Here is a 15,848-nt window from a genome sequence, read left to right as displayed (position 1 = left end):
GATAAGCTAGGGTATAGGGCTGAGTCTAATAGACATTCATAAATTAGGAGTTACAATCAAGACGGAGAAGGGCCTTCAGTTCATGATGTGGGGCCTAGAGAAGACCAATGTAGGGACATGATACAGTTTCATATATGGCTGCCAAGTGGAGGAGGGATTACATTTCCTGTCCTTGACCCCAGAAAGCAAGATGAGGTACAAGAAAAGAAGGTTCTAGGTAGACAATTCAGGCTGATTTCAGGAAAAATCTCAGTTATTGTGAGATCTGAATCAGAGAAAAGTATCTGGTACAAGGTAAGAGGTAAAAAGACTGCCCTGGAAGACCATTATGTACTTCAACAACAATACTATATGATGATCAATTCTGATGGATGTGGTCCTCTTCAATAATGAAGATGAACCAAATCAGTTCCAATAGAGCAGTAAAGAACTGAACCAGCTACACCCAGGGAAATAACTCTGGAAGATAACTATGAACCACTATATAGCATTCCCAATCCTTCTGTTTTTGTCCGTTTGCATTTTTTGATTTCCTTCACAGGCTAATTGTACACTATTTCAAAGTCCGACTCTTTTTATACAGCAAATTAATTGTTTGGACATGTATACATATATTGTATTTAACTTATACTTTAACTTATTTAACATGTTCTGGTCAACCTGCCATCTGGGGAAAAGGGTGGGGGCAAAGAAGGGAAAAGTTGCAACAGAAGGTTTTGCAACTGTCAATGCTGAAAAATTACCTATACATATATCTTGTAAATAAAAAGCTGTAAGAAGAAGAAGAAGACTGCCCTGTTGCTGTAGCAGATCTAAAACTTTATTTTAAAGCAGCAGTCATCAAAACCATTTGGTACTGGCTAAGAAATAGAGCAGTTGATCAATGGAATAGATTTGGTTCACAGGACAAAATAGTCAACAACTATAGCAATCTAGTATTTGACAAACCCAAAGATCCTACCTTTTGGGATAATAATTTACTATTTGCCAAAAACTGCTGGGAAAATTGGAAACTAGTATGGCAGAAACTAGGCATTGCTCCCACACCTAACACCATTATACCAAGATAAGATCTAAATGAGTTCATGATCTAGACATAAAGAATGATATTATAAACAAATTAGAAGAACATAGGATAGTTTACCTCTCAGATTTGTGGAAGAAGGAATTTGTGACCAAAGAAGAACTAGAGACCATTATCGATCATAAAATAAATAATTTTGATTATATTAAGTTAATAGGTTTTTATAAAAACAAAACTGATGCAGACAAGATTAGAAGAGAAGCAATAAACTGGGAAAACATTTTTACATTCAAAGGATCTGATAAAGGGCTCATTTATAAAATATATAAAGAATTGACTCAAATTTATAATAGTTGAAGTCATTTTCCAATTGATAAATGGTCAAAGGAAATGAATAGACAACTTTAACATATTTAACATGTATTGGTCAACCCGCCATCTGGGGGAGGGGGGAGGGGGAAGGAGGGGAACAGTTGGAACAAAAGGATTTGCAATTGTCAATGCTGAAAAATTACCCATGCATATATCTTGTAAATTAAAAGCTATATAATAAAAAAAAAGAAAAGGAAAAAAAAAAAAAAAAGAAACGACCACTAGGATGATTTCAGAGAGGCCTGGAGAGTCTGACATGAACTGATGCTGAGTGAAATGAGCAGAACCAGGAGATTATTTATACATGGAAACAAGACTATCATGATGATCAATTCTGATGGACATGGCTTTCTTCAACAATGAGAAGATTCAAATCAGTGTCATTTGTTCAGTGTTGAAGAGAGCCATCTACATCCAGAGAGGACCATGGGAACTGAGTGTGGACCAAAACATAGCATTCTCATTCTCTCTGTTGTTGTTTGCTTGCATTTTGTTTTCTTTCTCAGTTTTTTTCCCCCTTTCTTCTTGATCTGATTTTTCTTGTGCAGCAAGGTAATTGTATAAATATGTATACATATATTGGATTTAACATATATTTTAACATATTTAATATGTATTGGACTACCTGACAGCTAGGGGAGGGGGGAGGGAAGAGGAGGGGAAAATTTGGAATAAAAGGTTTTGCAAGGGTCAATGTTGAAAAATTTTATAAATAAAATAGTTTTACATATAAATAAAATATATAAATATTTTATAAATAAAAAGCTTTAATAAAAAATAATTAAAAAAAAAAGATGACTGCCCTGTAAAAGTTCTGAGAAATGTGAGATCATCTGTCCATAAGAAGTAAAAACCATGAGATTGCCTGGAGGAGCTAGGGCTGTGCACTGTTCATAAGCATTCATTTGACACTAAGTGTCAAGCACTAGGAATACAAAGGCCAAACTGGTTCTATCTTCAGGGGCTCATACTGGCAATGACATTAAACTCCAACAAATATTAGGCCTCTAAGCAAGGACCCTGTGGACCACATGCTGACATGTTTTGTTTATTTCATTACACATTTAACAAACTGTTACCTATTTCCCAATTATGATTCTGAATGCATTTGAAAGTGATATGGACCTTTGTATCTGATCCTTCTGGTGTAAATAACTCCTTAGTACCTTCATCAAAGTAAAAATTCCAAGTGTTTTTAGATCAACACCGATCCAAAAGCATGAGGAACCCATTTCCAGTATGGTGGCCCTCCCCCCTCCACCCCTTCCCCTCTCCCCAATGAAAGAAAGCCTTTGCTCTTACGTCCTCCAGTTTGTCACATTCTCGATTCTCTGAGATTTCTCCATTTCGGTCATCCTTCAGAGTCTTTAGGAACTCACTCTTTTTGTCTGTGGTCCGACGGGTCAGCTTGGTTAGGCGGCAGGAGCTAATCTCGATGGGAGGGGTGGTGCTGGAGGGGCTCTAAGCAAATACATAAGAGTTTTTTATCAGGCAAGATCTGGGGACTGAGAACTTCCATGGACCAGTTTTTAAAGGCTTTAAACTTTAGAATGCCCGGTCCTTGCCATTACATCTTACTTATTTATGACTCTTCTATTAGTAACTTGAAACACCCTTAGTTTTGACAAGGAATCCATATGCACTCCCCTTCTCCCCTCGTGGCTAGTCCTGGTGGTGACATAAGCAGAAGCATTTAAGGAAATTGGGAGAGATCAGGTATAATGTTGTGAAAATAGAAAAAATTAAAATTTTGCAACTGACTGGATATGTGGGGTAAGGGAGAAGGAGGAATCCAGGACAAAACAGAAGTTATGGACCTACGATATGGGAAGGATAGTGGTGACTGACAAAAATGGGGAAGTTTTAACGAGAGTATCTGGGAAGGTAATGAGTTTATTTTTGGACATGTCAAATTTGAGATGTCTTTTTAAGACTGGGGGAACCTAGGGCATGTTTGAAGGCTAGAGGGATGGAACCAGGAATATACAGGAAGGTCTTTTCAAGGGACAATAAAGAGAGATGTTTTAGAATGCAGTCTGCTGGAGAAGATATAAAAAGATGGGATCCAGGGCATATACAGAGGGTGAGAAGGGCCACCTCTACCAGAAACAGGAAGAAAGGAAGAAAAAGTGGTGGCTGACGTCAGATCTTGAGATGAAAAGAATACAAGAAACAAGTTCATACAGAATGGCTTCAAATTTCTCAGCAAAATAAGAGAAAAGATTCTCAGCTGAGAGAGGGATTTGAATGAGAGAGATTCAATTAGAGAAGAATAAAAGAAAGTCTGTTGTGTTGCACTAAGGGCCCAAATGAGGTTGGTAGGTACCCACTGTGTGTGGAAATATGTTTAGAAAAACTGCATGCTTAACCTATATTGCATTACTTGCTATCTAAGAAAGGGAGGGAGGAAGAAAAATCCAGAACACGAGGTTTTGCAACAGTGAATGTTGAAAGATTATATGATGCTCAATTCTGATGGATGTGGCTCTCTTTAACAATGAGATGATTCAGATCAGTTCAATGATCTTGTGATGAAGAGAACCATCTACACCCAGAGAGAAGTGTGGTTCATAACCTAGTATTGTCACTCTTTTTGTTGTTGTTTGCTTGCATTTTATTTTCTTTCTCCTTTTTTTTTGTTTCATTTTTCTTGTGCAGCAAGATAATTGTATAAATATGTATATATCTATTGGATTCAACATATATCGGACTACTTGCCATCTAGATGGTGGGGAATTGGAACAAGGTTTGTTTTTTTGGGTTTTTTTGCTGAGGCAATTGGGGTTAAGTGACTTGCCCAGTCACACAGCTAGGAAGTATTAAGCATCTGAGACTAGATTTGAACTCAGGTCCTCCTGACTTTGGGACTGATGCTCTATCCACTGCGTCACCTAGATGCTCCTGGAACAAGGTTTTCAAGTTAATGTTGAAAAATTATCCATGCATGTGTTTTTTTGTTTTGTTTGTTTTTTTTTAAATTTTTATTTAATAATTACTTTATATTGACAGAATCCATGCCAGGGTAATTTTTTTTTACAACATTATCCCTTGCACTCATTTCTGTTCTGATTTTTCCCCTCCCTCCCTCCACCCTCTCCCCTAGATGGCAAGCAGTCCTATATATGTTGGATATGTTGCAATATATCCTAGATACAATATATGTTTGCAGAACCGAACAGTTCTCTTGTTGCACAGGGAGAATTGGATTCAGAAGGTATAAATAACCCGGGAAGAAAAACAAAAATGCAGATAGTTCACATTCATTTCCCAGTGTTCTTTCTTTGGGTGTAGCTGTTTCTGTCCGTCATTTATCAATTGAAACTCAGGTCTCTTTGTCAAAGAAATCCACTTCCATCAAAATATGTCCTCATACAATATCGTTGTTGAAGTGTATAATGATCTCCTAGTTCTGCTCATTTCACTTAGCATCAGTTCATGTAAGTCTCGCCAGTCCTCTCTGTATTCATCCTGCTGGTCATTTCTTACAGAATAATAATATTCCATAACATTCATATACCACAATTTACCTAGCCACTCTCCAATTGATGGGCATCCATTCATTTTCCAGTTTCTAGCCACTACAAATAGGGCTGCTACAAACATTTTGGCACATACAGGTCCCTTTCCCTTCTTTAGTATTTCTTTGGGATATAAGCCCAATAGAAACACTGCTGGGTCAAAGGGTATGCACAATTTGATAACTTTTTGGGCATAATTCCAGATTGCTTTCCAGATTGCTCTCCAGAATGGTTGGATTCGTTCACAACTCCACCAACAATGCATTAGTGTCCCAGTTTTCCCGCATCCCCTCCAACATTCATCATTATTTTTTCCTGTCATCTTAGCCAATCTGACAGATGTGTAGTGGTATCTCAGAGTTGTCTTAATTTGCATTTCTCTGATCAATAATGATTTGGAACACTCTTTCATATGAGTGGTAATAGTTTCAATTTCATCCTCTGAAAATTGTCTGTTCATATCCTTTGACCATTTATCAATCGGAGAATGCATGCACGTGTTTTGAAAAAAAAAAAAAACTTTAATAAAAAAAAAAGTGAATGTTGAAAATTATCTTTGCATGTATTTTGGAAAATAAGAAAGGTATTATATTATATGTATATATAAAATGACAAGTAGGATGGCTTCAGAAAATTCCTAGAAAACTTATATGAACTGATGCAGACTTAAGTGAAACAGGATAACAATGGTATGAGTCTAACATCTCAATTTATTTAGCATTCCTCTAAGTTTGAAACCACAAGTTGGTAGGAAGGATTTCACTTTTATGATTATGTGATAAAATAATAAATTTTTAATATGACTTCCTGCTTGAAACCTCTCCTAATCCTTCAGTAACAGCAACATTATAACAGTATTAGCTACTCCGATCAATACAATGATCCAAGACAATTCAAAATGACTCATGATAAAAAATGTTATCTAACCCCAGGGAGAATCAATGAGCTCTGAGTGCAAATTGAAGCAGAATTTTTTCACTTTTTCTTTTTTTGCAACATGGAAAATATGAAAATGTTTTTGATTTCTCACATATGTAACTGATATAATGCTTGCTTACTCAAAATTAAAACAAAAAAGGATGCTAAAAATACATTTATTTTAAAAAATATGTACCTCAAACACCACTTTCTCCATGAAACTTTTCTAATCATCTCAGAATGTCTCCCATCACAAATTAGCTTATATTTACCTACTCTGCATATATGTTAATTCACATAATACTTATGCAATACATATACACACCCTTCTCTCCTATCAACATGTAAGTTCCCTATAAAGACAGATTGTTTCACTCTTTCTACTGTACTGTCAATGCCTAAAGAAATACTGGGCACATAATAGGAACTCAGTAAATGCTTGAGGATATACTTATTTGGAACTATGCCCAAAAAGCTATCAAACTATGCATACTACTTTTTGATTCAGCAGTGTAGACACACTGGGCCTGTAACCCAAAGAGATCAAAAAAAGGGAAAAGGACCCACATGTGCAAAAGTTTTGTAACAGTCCTTTTTGTAGTGGCAAAGAACTGGAAACTATGACAAGAACTGGAAATATTCTTAAAATAATTACACATCTAACCTATATTGGATTATTTGCTGTCTAGGAAAGGAGAGGAAAGGGGAGAGATAAAGAGAAAAATATGGAACAGAAGGTTTGCAAGAGTAAATGTTGAAAATTAACTTTGCATGTGTTTAAAAAAGAAATGACTGGTATAAAAATCAAATCAATAAGGACTAATCTCACTCAGGCCTAAAAGGGGAAGATGAAATAACATGGTCAAAGAGTGAATTGTTCTGTTGGTGCTATAATATGTCTGTCTGCGTGTCTTTTAGCAGCTCTGCTTTAAAAGCATTTTCAGGCCACATTGAGGTTCGGGTCACTGGCACCTTTTCTACTATTATGTTCAAATGATTCCAGGCTGAGCCTTATTTGAGCATGCTCCCTGTGCTAAAAGTCTAGGCCAGGAGATGTTGAAATCTGGAGATTTCACCACAGTGGGGTAGATGTCCAGGAAACTTAGCCATGAGTACCCCCAACTCTACTCAGATTTAGTGGTAGTCATCAGACTGTCACATAGACCTATCCCCACCAGTCTTTCACATGCATACACATTCATTTGCTTAGACAAATTCAACTCAACTGGGTCATGTGGTGCATATACCAGGTAGTTTCTAAATTAGAAAAGTACTGCTTAAAATAATCATAAAGGTGAAGTCCTTCCCACCACATTTATGGTTTCCAACTGAGAGGGATGGGATGCTAAACTTGATACAAGTATCAAGATGGTTCCACATCAAATATGGCTGTGTTTTAAACTTACGAAAAAGCAAATTATGATGTGCCCTGCTTCATGGCTTTCTTTGGGATAAGTCTGAAAAGTACTGAGGAATGAGCAATTTTGCTTCAAGATGATTTAGGTCAATGCAATAAAAAAAATAACAATTTATGATAAAATTAGTCTCAATGAACAAAGACAAAGGAACAAATAAAGAATAAAATCCAATTTAATTGAATCCATTTATAGGATCAATGTAATCTTATACCATTAAGTGGGACTGATGGTAGTATAGGCCACTTGAGATGGAGGGAATGATCTTTTTGAATCAATATAAATATGAACTGTTAAAAATGACAGTAGGGGGTTTATACCCCAAAGAGATACTAAAGAAGGGAAAGGGACCTGTATGTGCCAAAATGTTTGTGGCAGCCTTGTTTGTAGTGGCTAGAAGCTAGAAAATGAATGGATGCCCATCAATTGGAGAATGGTTGAGTAAATTGTGGTATGTGAACGTTATGGAATATTATTGTTCTGTAAGGAATGACCAGCGGGATGAATACAGAGAGGACTGGCGAGACTTACATGAACTGTTGCTAAGAGAAATGAGCAGAACCAGGAGATCATTATATACCTCAACAATGATACTGTTTGAGGATGTATTCTGATGGAAGTGGATCTCTTCGATAAAGAGAGCTAATTCAGTTTCAATTGATCAAGGATGGACAGAAGCAGCTACACCCAAAGAAAGAACACTGGGAAATGAATATAAACTGCTTGCATGTTTCTTTTTCTTCCCGGGTTATTTCTACCTTCTGAATCCAATTCTCCCTGTGCAACAAGAAAACTGTTCGGTTCTGCACACATATATTGTATCTAGGATATACTGTAACCTATTCAACATATAAAGGACTGCTTGCCATCTGGGGGAGGGGGTGGAGGGAGGGAGGGGAAAAATCGGATAATGCTGTAAAAAAATTACCCTGGCATGGATTCTGTCAATAAAAAGTTATTTAAAAAAAAATAATCAGGGAGTTCATATACTCACACCTATCAGGCAGGAATAGGTATTTGAAAGGAGAGTAGGAGGGAAAATTTGTATTGTTTTGCTCTCAGAGCACTTCAATTTGTATTACTGTTATTCAGCTCTATTTGACTTTCCACGACCCCATTTAGGATTGTCTTGGCAGAGCCATACTTGAATCTTGCTGATTCTAGGCCCCGTCCGCTAACATACTATGGTACCACCTGCCAATTTGTAAGAACTACATTATTAGTAAGGAAAACAGACATGACCTGATATCCCTGGACAGTCTCACTCACCTCTTTGGGAGAGGGCAGTACTGAGCCGCTTGCCAGTACGACTGGTTTGGTGACAGCAACTGGACTGGTAAAGGCAGAATCCCGGCTGGAGGAGAGCGAGCCCGCTTTGTGTTCTGTCCTGTTTGCTTTCCATGGACTGGGCTGGGGGGGGGGGGGGAGGGTGGAGAGAAGAAAACACCAAGGTGAGGCCACAAAACAGAGAATGCTCTGCCCTGAAAAATCATAAATGAGTCTTTTGATGGATGTGGTGGGAGATTAAGGGAGTTTCCTTCGGGATTCCTCCACATTCTTAATTCTTGCTGCTTCAGCACTTTCAGTCCACGCTTTAGGCCTCGGCCATAGTGGTGTGGAGGGCCTTGGATGCAATCCATAGCCATTTACGAAGCTCATCTAGGTGAGTATAGCTCTAGGGACTGATTGGGGAGACAAGGTTTAAAGCTGTGGCCCAGATCTCCATATAAGGTATTCTTCAGAAGTGGGATTAAGAGACATACATTATGTTAACAGATGATACTACAAGACAGAAATTTTAAGATAAATAGTTCACAGAACCACTTATCTTAATCACATTATAATTTATTGTAAAACATTCTGTGAATGTGAAAGAAAAATTTATTCAACAAGATATTAATCTTCTGTAGGCAATGAGGAAAGGTAGAAATAAAAATTACTAATATTTATAGTTTAGTATGTTCCATGTACTATACTAAGCATTTTACAATTATCATCTTATTTAAGCCTCAAAATAACCCTGGTAGATACAATAATAATGGGTATTGTTCCATTTTTAAAGAGGAAGAAATAAATTTAGGGATTTGCCTAGGATTACATAACTAGAACATGTCTGAGGTCAAATATGAACACAGGTTTTTCTTGAGTCTTGTCTGTTGCATTACCCAAGAAATGGCATTTGACTGGGGCTTTAAAAATTCACAAAGAGGAGAATAATTAGTACTGGAAAATGTGTGAGCACAAGTTTGAAAGTTCCAAGTGTATTTAGAAGACAAAACTACATTTTGGTTAAAGCACAAGAGTCTGTGGGGAGAGGTAGGGCTGGACTTGTAACTCCACTGGTATAGGACAGTCCCTCTGTCAATGTGCAGCCTTAAGTGCATTGTCTAAAAGCACTAGAGTCCCTTTCCATGGTCACAAAACCAGTCTGGGTGAGAGGTAGGACCTGGGGCCAGTTCTCTAACCACTATGCTATGTATATCTCTCTACAGTGCATGTAGCCAGAAGTAACATGAGCTAGGCTGGAAAGAAAGGGCATGACTGGACAGTGGAGTTCTCTGAGTGAGAGCAGAAGACAGAATATTCTAGGCATGGGGGACAGCCAAAGAAAATACCTGGAGTCAAGGGATGGAATATCTTATTCATGGAACAATTGTGGCCCACATATCATTGGGTGGAAGAATATATACTGGGAAATAAGGTGTAAGATCAGAAACATAGGAGGGAACTAGGTGAAAAAAGACTCTAAATGCCAAAGAGGGCATTTTGTATTAGACCATGGAGATAATATGGAGCCACTGAAATTTACTGAGAGCGGGGCAGAAAGAGGAATAAAAACATGGTATAACTTGGGCTTGAGGAAAATTACCACAGACTGAATATGGGGAAGAGTGAAAATAGTCAAAAATGAGGCCTCAGTGAAAATCCAATTATGAAGACAGAAAAGGAGCTTTGGTAAGAGCTGTTTCAGCTGACTGCTGAGTCTGGAAGCCAGCATCAAACAGAGATGAGAAGCCAAGAAGTAGAGGCACTGACTGTGGATGGCCTTCTCAAGAAGGGATGGATAGTCAAGTGAGGGCTTCAGGCTGGTTGCAGGTAGCAGGAAGTAGCCCATAGATTGGGAAGAATTGAAGATTTATTATTTCAGTCTTCCCATTTCTTCTATTAATCCCTTCTCTTCACTCTCCCAGTAATCCTGGTGTGGGCCCTCATCATCTCACATATGGATAGTTGCAATAAGCTGCTGTTTGGTCTTGCTGCCTCAAATCTCTCCTCACTTCAGTCCATCTTCCACTTTCACCAAAATGATGTTCTTCATAAAGCTCAGGTCTAAAGAATCCCCTTATCCAATAAACCTCGATGGTTCTCTTCTATCTCCCACGATCAAATATAAAATCTTCTGCTTGGCTTTTTAAAAGCCCCTCACAACCTATTCCCTCCCTGTCTCTCCAGCCTTCTTATACCTTCTCTTCTCCATGTTGTCTGCAAACCAGTGACACTGGCCTGCCTGTTGGTCTTTGCACAGGATCCTCCAGGATTCCTCTTCACTGGCTGTCTCCCATGAGTGGAGTGCTCTTCCTCAAAGCCTCTTTTAAGACTCAGTTCAAATCCGACCTTCTGGGAGAGGTCTTTCTGGTACACTACTCCCTCATGCCTACCTTTAGAGAAGGTAAGTTACTTCCATTTATACTGGATACTTTCTTGCATGTAAATACTTTCATGTGTTTGCATGTTATTACACATATGCATTATGTATGCACTCTTTGAGGGCGGACAGAGATCACTTTGTATCACCAGTTCTTAGCACAGTAGCTGAAAAATGGTTAACTGATTAAGAGTTCCAGGGATAGTGGTGTTGATGCAATTATTGTATCTATAGTTAGAGGTCAAAGGAAGTTGAGTATCTTTGTGGCAAAGAGATCACTGTTACTAGATCACAGAATATGTGGGAAGGAGGGTCAAGGGTCAAGGAAGACTGTCACAGAGTAGAATGGTAGACCAGCAATCTTTGGTACATTCCCTAAGAGTAGAAGCCCAGGGTACGAAAAGAGAACTTGGAATACTGGGATTTGATCTGGGTCAGAGGCCAAAACATGGCATCAAGATGGCCACTGCTGTGTATAATGAGTGTGAATATTTCTGATATATGGTAGGGAGAGAGCCTTCTTCAAGAAGTTTGTTCAACAAGGGAAACTTAAATTGTGCAAGTCTGTCTTTTTCCTCTTAATAATGTGTTCATGAAATATACCCTTAATGCATGTGTACACAGGTATCAAATACTATGTAGAGTGATGGAAAGTAGGCAGATAGAGCAAAAGCTGTTCATGTTCACATATTCTTTTTTTTTTTTTTTTTTGGAGTATTAATAAGATTTGAGATTTTCCCATACATTGGCTATTTGGCACTTTTTCAAATACTTTGTAGCTCCCTTATGTACTGTGACACTATCAGCATAGACTTACCCTTTGTATACTTGTTCTAATTCAGAGGCTTTTCCAATCTTTGTTCTCTTGAGCACCATGTCTATGTCCTATAGCTTGTCTTTCTATTAAAGAGATTCTTAGGACCCCAATTCACTTCACTTTAATATGGGATAAAGGTTGAATAAAACAAGGCAGAATTATGAGCATCATCTTCATGTCAAAGACTATATTTCTGCCTTTCTTTGAAAGCCTAGGGATTAGCATAGTGCCAGGCACATCACTACTACCTATGTTTAGGTCCTCTTAAGCTCTTGAAATAGTTTCCTAATTAGACTCCATGACTTAAGCCCTTCTTCACTTTAGTTCATTCTTCATACTGCTGACAAAATAATTTTTGTTAAATATAGATCTAATTATATTATTAACCTACTCAATCCCAGTGATTTCCTATCACTTCTAGGATCAAACATAGACACTTCTATTTTAAAAGCTTCACCAATTAGCTCCAGTCTATCTTTCAGTCTCACTCTTGAACTCTATGTATGATCCAGTCTTCTGATTGTCATACATGATACTGTTTCCCGTCTCTTAATTCCTTACACCGACCATCCCTTCTGTCATCACTTTTCTTCCTTTAAGATACAACTCAAATAACACTTTCTACAGGAAGTCTCTCCTGGTTCTTCTCATTGCTAGTGTCTTCCCTAACAAACTTTGCAAATAATTTGCATTATATTTTAAACCAGGGGTCTTCAAACTATGGCCCCCGGGCCAAATGCTGCAGCTGACTACGTTTATCCCCCTAACCCAGGGCTATGAAGTTTCTTTATTTAAAGACCCACAAAACAAAGTTGTTTTTACTATAGTCCGGCCCTCCAACAGTCTGAGGGACAGTGAACTGGCCCCCTATTTAAAAAGTTTGAGGACCCCTGTAAACTCATGCTACATCTTAGATGAATATGTTACTTCTACTAGAATACAGTCAACTTCTTGCAAGTAGGGATTGTTTCACTTGTCCTTGTATTTCCAGGACCTGAACACAATAGGCACTTAAATGCTTGCTGCTGGATTGATCTGCGCACCTGCTATCCCTTTCTTTTCTAAGAATAATTCCTCTACTCACTCTAATCATGATTCCTCTATTGGATCATGGTCTTTCTATCACCTCCAATCTCTATCCACCCCACATTTTTCCTGTTCCAGGGTTCACTGTTAATTCTCAAGTCCTTCCCTTTCTCCTTTCTTGCTTTGTCCTACTTGTTCTCTTTTCTTTACCTTTCCTTCTTTCTGTCCAGATCGGATATCATATTCTTACTGTGAGTAAGTGCTCTGCCAAAAGGGAATGTAAATTTTAACCACTGAAACTTTGGAAGATATCTTGGGATTTACAGGCAAGGACCATATTTTAATCCCAAATCACACTGGTTCTGACTGGCCAAACACTATGTCCCAGACCCACTAGGTCACTGCTTGGACCCTGATTGGCAATACATCATGTAGGATCTTGTCAAATTTTAAACCTGATTTAACCATTAATATGCATGTTTTGTTTCAAAGAACATGGCAAGTTGTAGGAAGGGAAGGTTATGCCTCATAGTTCTTTGTAAGTACTATGACACACCACCCAGTACCAATCTTTAGATATGGGAGTTTATTCACATAGACTAAGCTCACTGGGATCAAGAACTGTTACTATTCTTGGTTTTGCCTATAGCACCCACCAATAAAAATAGTTTAACTGGCAAATTGGATGAAACTCAAGTTTTCTTTGCTCTCTCTTTAAAGCCTTCATCTCACCAACTGGCAATCTCTGGTACCTTGGAAGGAGGTGCTGCCGGCTTTGGGACGAGGTTTTTGTAGACACTTGGGACAATAGTTGTGGGCTTGTTCCCATTTGCAAGGTGAGGTCCTGGTGAGGTGAATGCAGCAGAGAAGGCAGCAGCAGGATCCTCTTTGGAAACCTTTTTGATGACCAGCATCTTGGTAGGTTGCTTGGCACTCGGAGGATTTTCTGCAAAAGACAATAATTCAGAGAGGGTAGAAGAAAAGCAGGGCAGGCCTAGGCAGCAGGGACCCTCTAGCTTTTCAGACCTTAATTTCGGGAATGCACAAAAGAACATGATTCACAGTTTAAATTTCTTCAGCAATGGCTCTAGAGCCAGAGATCTCTTATACCTGGAACCACAGGTAAGAAGCAGAATCTTGCTGGGATCTGTTTCTTTATGAAGATGGCTCCTAAGGGCCTTTCCAACTCTAGGTCCGATGTTAAAAGACCCCAGAGATACATAGGCTACAAAGAATTTTCTGGGACAAAAACAAAGCCACAGCAAGACTGCCTTTCTCTTAGTTCTATCCCAGCTCAGACTCTTCCACTAGTCACAGGGATTGAAAGAAATGCAAGTCACAAGTCTACTTATTCCTGGGGAAATGGAAGACCAGTAGGTCTTGCCATCTGCCCTCCTGCGGCTTCTTATGATCCTCCAGGCCTTACCAACTGCCATGTCAGCTATTCCAGATGTCCAGCAAAACCAGGCTGGGGCCTTGATCCCCACACACTAGTGCAAGCTAAGTACTCCTAAGTCTTTCAATCTGCTCTGCAGCAGAACTTTCTTTTATATACTATTCCCTCAAGCCCAGTGTGAACAGGAACTGTTTCACTTTTTTTGTTGTTTGTCCCTAGAGTTGTGATTCTAAGAGGTAGGGGTAATAGGAGATGGAGAGGGGGAGGGAGGAAGAGAGAGGGAGAGGGAGAGAGTGAGAGACAGAGGGAAAGAGAGGGAGAGAAAGGGAGAGAGAGAGAGAGACAGACAGACAGACACACACACACAGTGGAGGATTTTGGGAAAAAGACAATGAGCTCATTTGGGGGGCTTGCTGAATTTAAGACTCCTTTATGTATGGGACCCTCACTTCAGTGTGTCTCAGCTGGAGCCATGATATTGATAACCTCAGCAGAGGGGTTAAGACTGTGTGATATTTGAATTGAATTCTAGTGCAGAAGGAGGAGAAGAGCGAGTTTTGGGAGATGCTCATAGTGAGTCACCCCAATGAAGATGCAGCAGATTGAAGAGGAGAGATCAGAGATATAGAAGGAAAACCGGGACAGCCCATGGACATTCCCCAAACCCAAACCCCAAATCCCAAAGAGAGAGGGAGGGAAGAAGAGAGAGAAATTTTAGGTAGGGCAAGGGCATCTCTCTTTAGACCTTTCTCCAAATCCACATGTGACATTCCAACAGTATTTCAGACACATAAGAATCATAAAACCACAGTAATAGAAGTGAACTCTCCTTAGAGCACAACTAGAGCTGAGAACCCTTTTTATTTTCCCCTGATGCAACTGAGGTTAATTAAGTGACTTGCCCAGAGTCACAGAGCTAGGAAGTGTGAAGTGTCTGAGACCAGATTTGTACTCAGGTCCTCCTGACTTCAGGGCTGGTGCTCTATCCACTGCACCACCTAGCTGCACCAAACTGAGAACTCTTGACACCCTTTCCAACAATTAATCTCAATTTGGAAACCTTCAGGAGGTGGGGAAGCCATTCCCTTCTGGGGAGTCTCATTCTACAGCTTTTTTAGAGTTCTTTCTGATATTCAGACATACTCTGTCTTTCTCTACCTGCTACTTTCTGGGAGAACAAGAGCAGCCAGAGCAAGTCTAATTAATTTTCTATAAGAGCCACTTGGACACACTCCCTTGGCCAAAGCTCTATTTCCCCCCCTACAATAAACACTGTGCAACCAAATCAACATGGACTCAAACCCCTCTCATCACCATGACCACATTTGGATTGCCAAGATCATCTTTAAAAAACTTTAACATATAATTTTAGTCAGAAATATAGTATATGTAGGGCAGAATTAGATTAGGATATTATTCTTCTCATTCTAGGCCAAAGGTTCTTAAACCATTTTTACCTCATGGACCCTTTGGGATAGCCTATGAAATCTACAGATGCATTCCCCAAATGCATTTAAAATGCATACAATAAAATATACACAATAACAAAAAAAACCCACTTATATTGAATTAGTGTTCAAAATTAAAAAAAAAAAACAATAAATTTATGGACTCTAGGTTCAGAATCTCTGTTCCTGATACTATGTCTTTTAATGTGTTCTACAAGTAGAACAGCCTTTTAAAATTGCTAAAAGATGGTTATTTATTATGCCTGTG

General features: G+C 38.8%; 1 protein-coding gene across 3 annotated transcripts in view; it reads right to left on the bottom strand.

Moving 5' to 3' along the window:
- The window catches only part of GPBP1L1 (GC-rich promoter binding protein 1 like 1), a 61,578-nt gene that overhangs the window by 3,368 nt on the left and 42,362 nt on the right, over positions 1–15,848 (bottom strand). For all 3 annotated transcript variants that reach the window (XM_051999853.1, XM_051999855.1, XM_051999854.1), the window contains 3 exons: positions 13,489–13,682; positions 8,517–8,657; positions 2,699–2,857 (listed from right to left, as the gene is read on the bottom strand). In XM_051999853.1, coding sequence (XP_051855813.1) covers positions 2,699–2,857; positions 8,517–8,657; positions 13,489–13,682 — 494 coding nt within the window. The remainder of the gene's footprint in view (positions 1–2,698; positions 2,858–8,516; positions 8,658–13,488; positions 13,683–15,848) is intronic.

The sequence above is a fragment of the Antechinus flavipes genome, chromosome 4 (assembly GCF_016432865.1).
Source record: "Antechinus flavipes isolate AdamAnt ecotype Samford, QLD, Australia chromosome 4, AdamAnt_v2, whole genome shotgun sequence".
NCBI classification, from domain to species: Eukaryota; Metazoa; Chordata; class Mammalia; order Dasyuromorphia; family Dasyuridae; genus Antechinus; species Antechinus flavipes.
The sequence above is the reverse complement of the archived record's forward strand: the minus strand, read 5'-3'. Positions and strand labels throughout refer to the sequence as shown.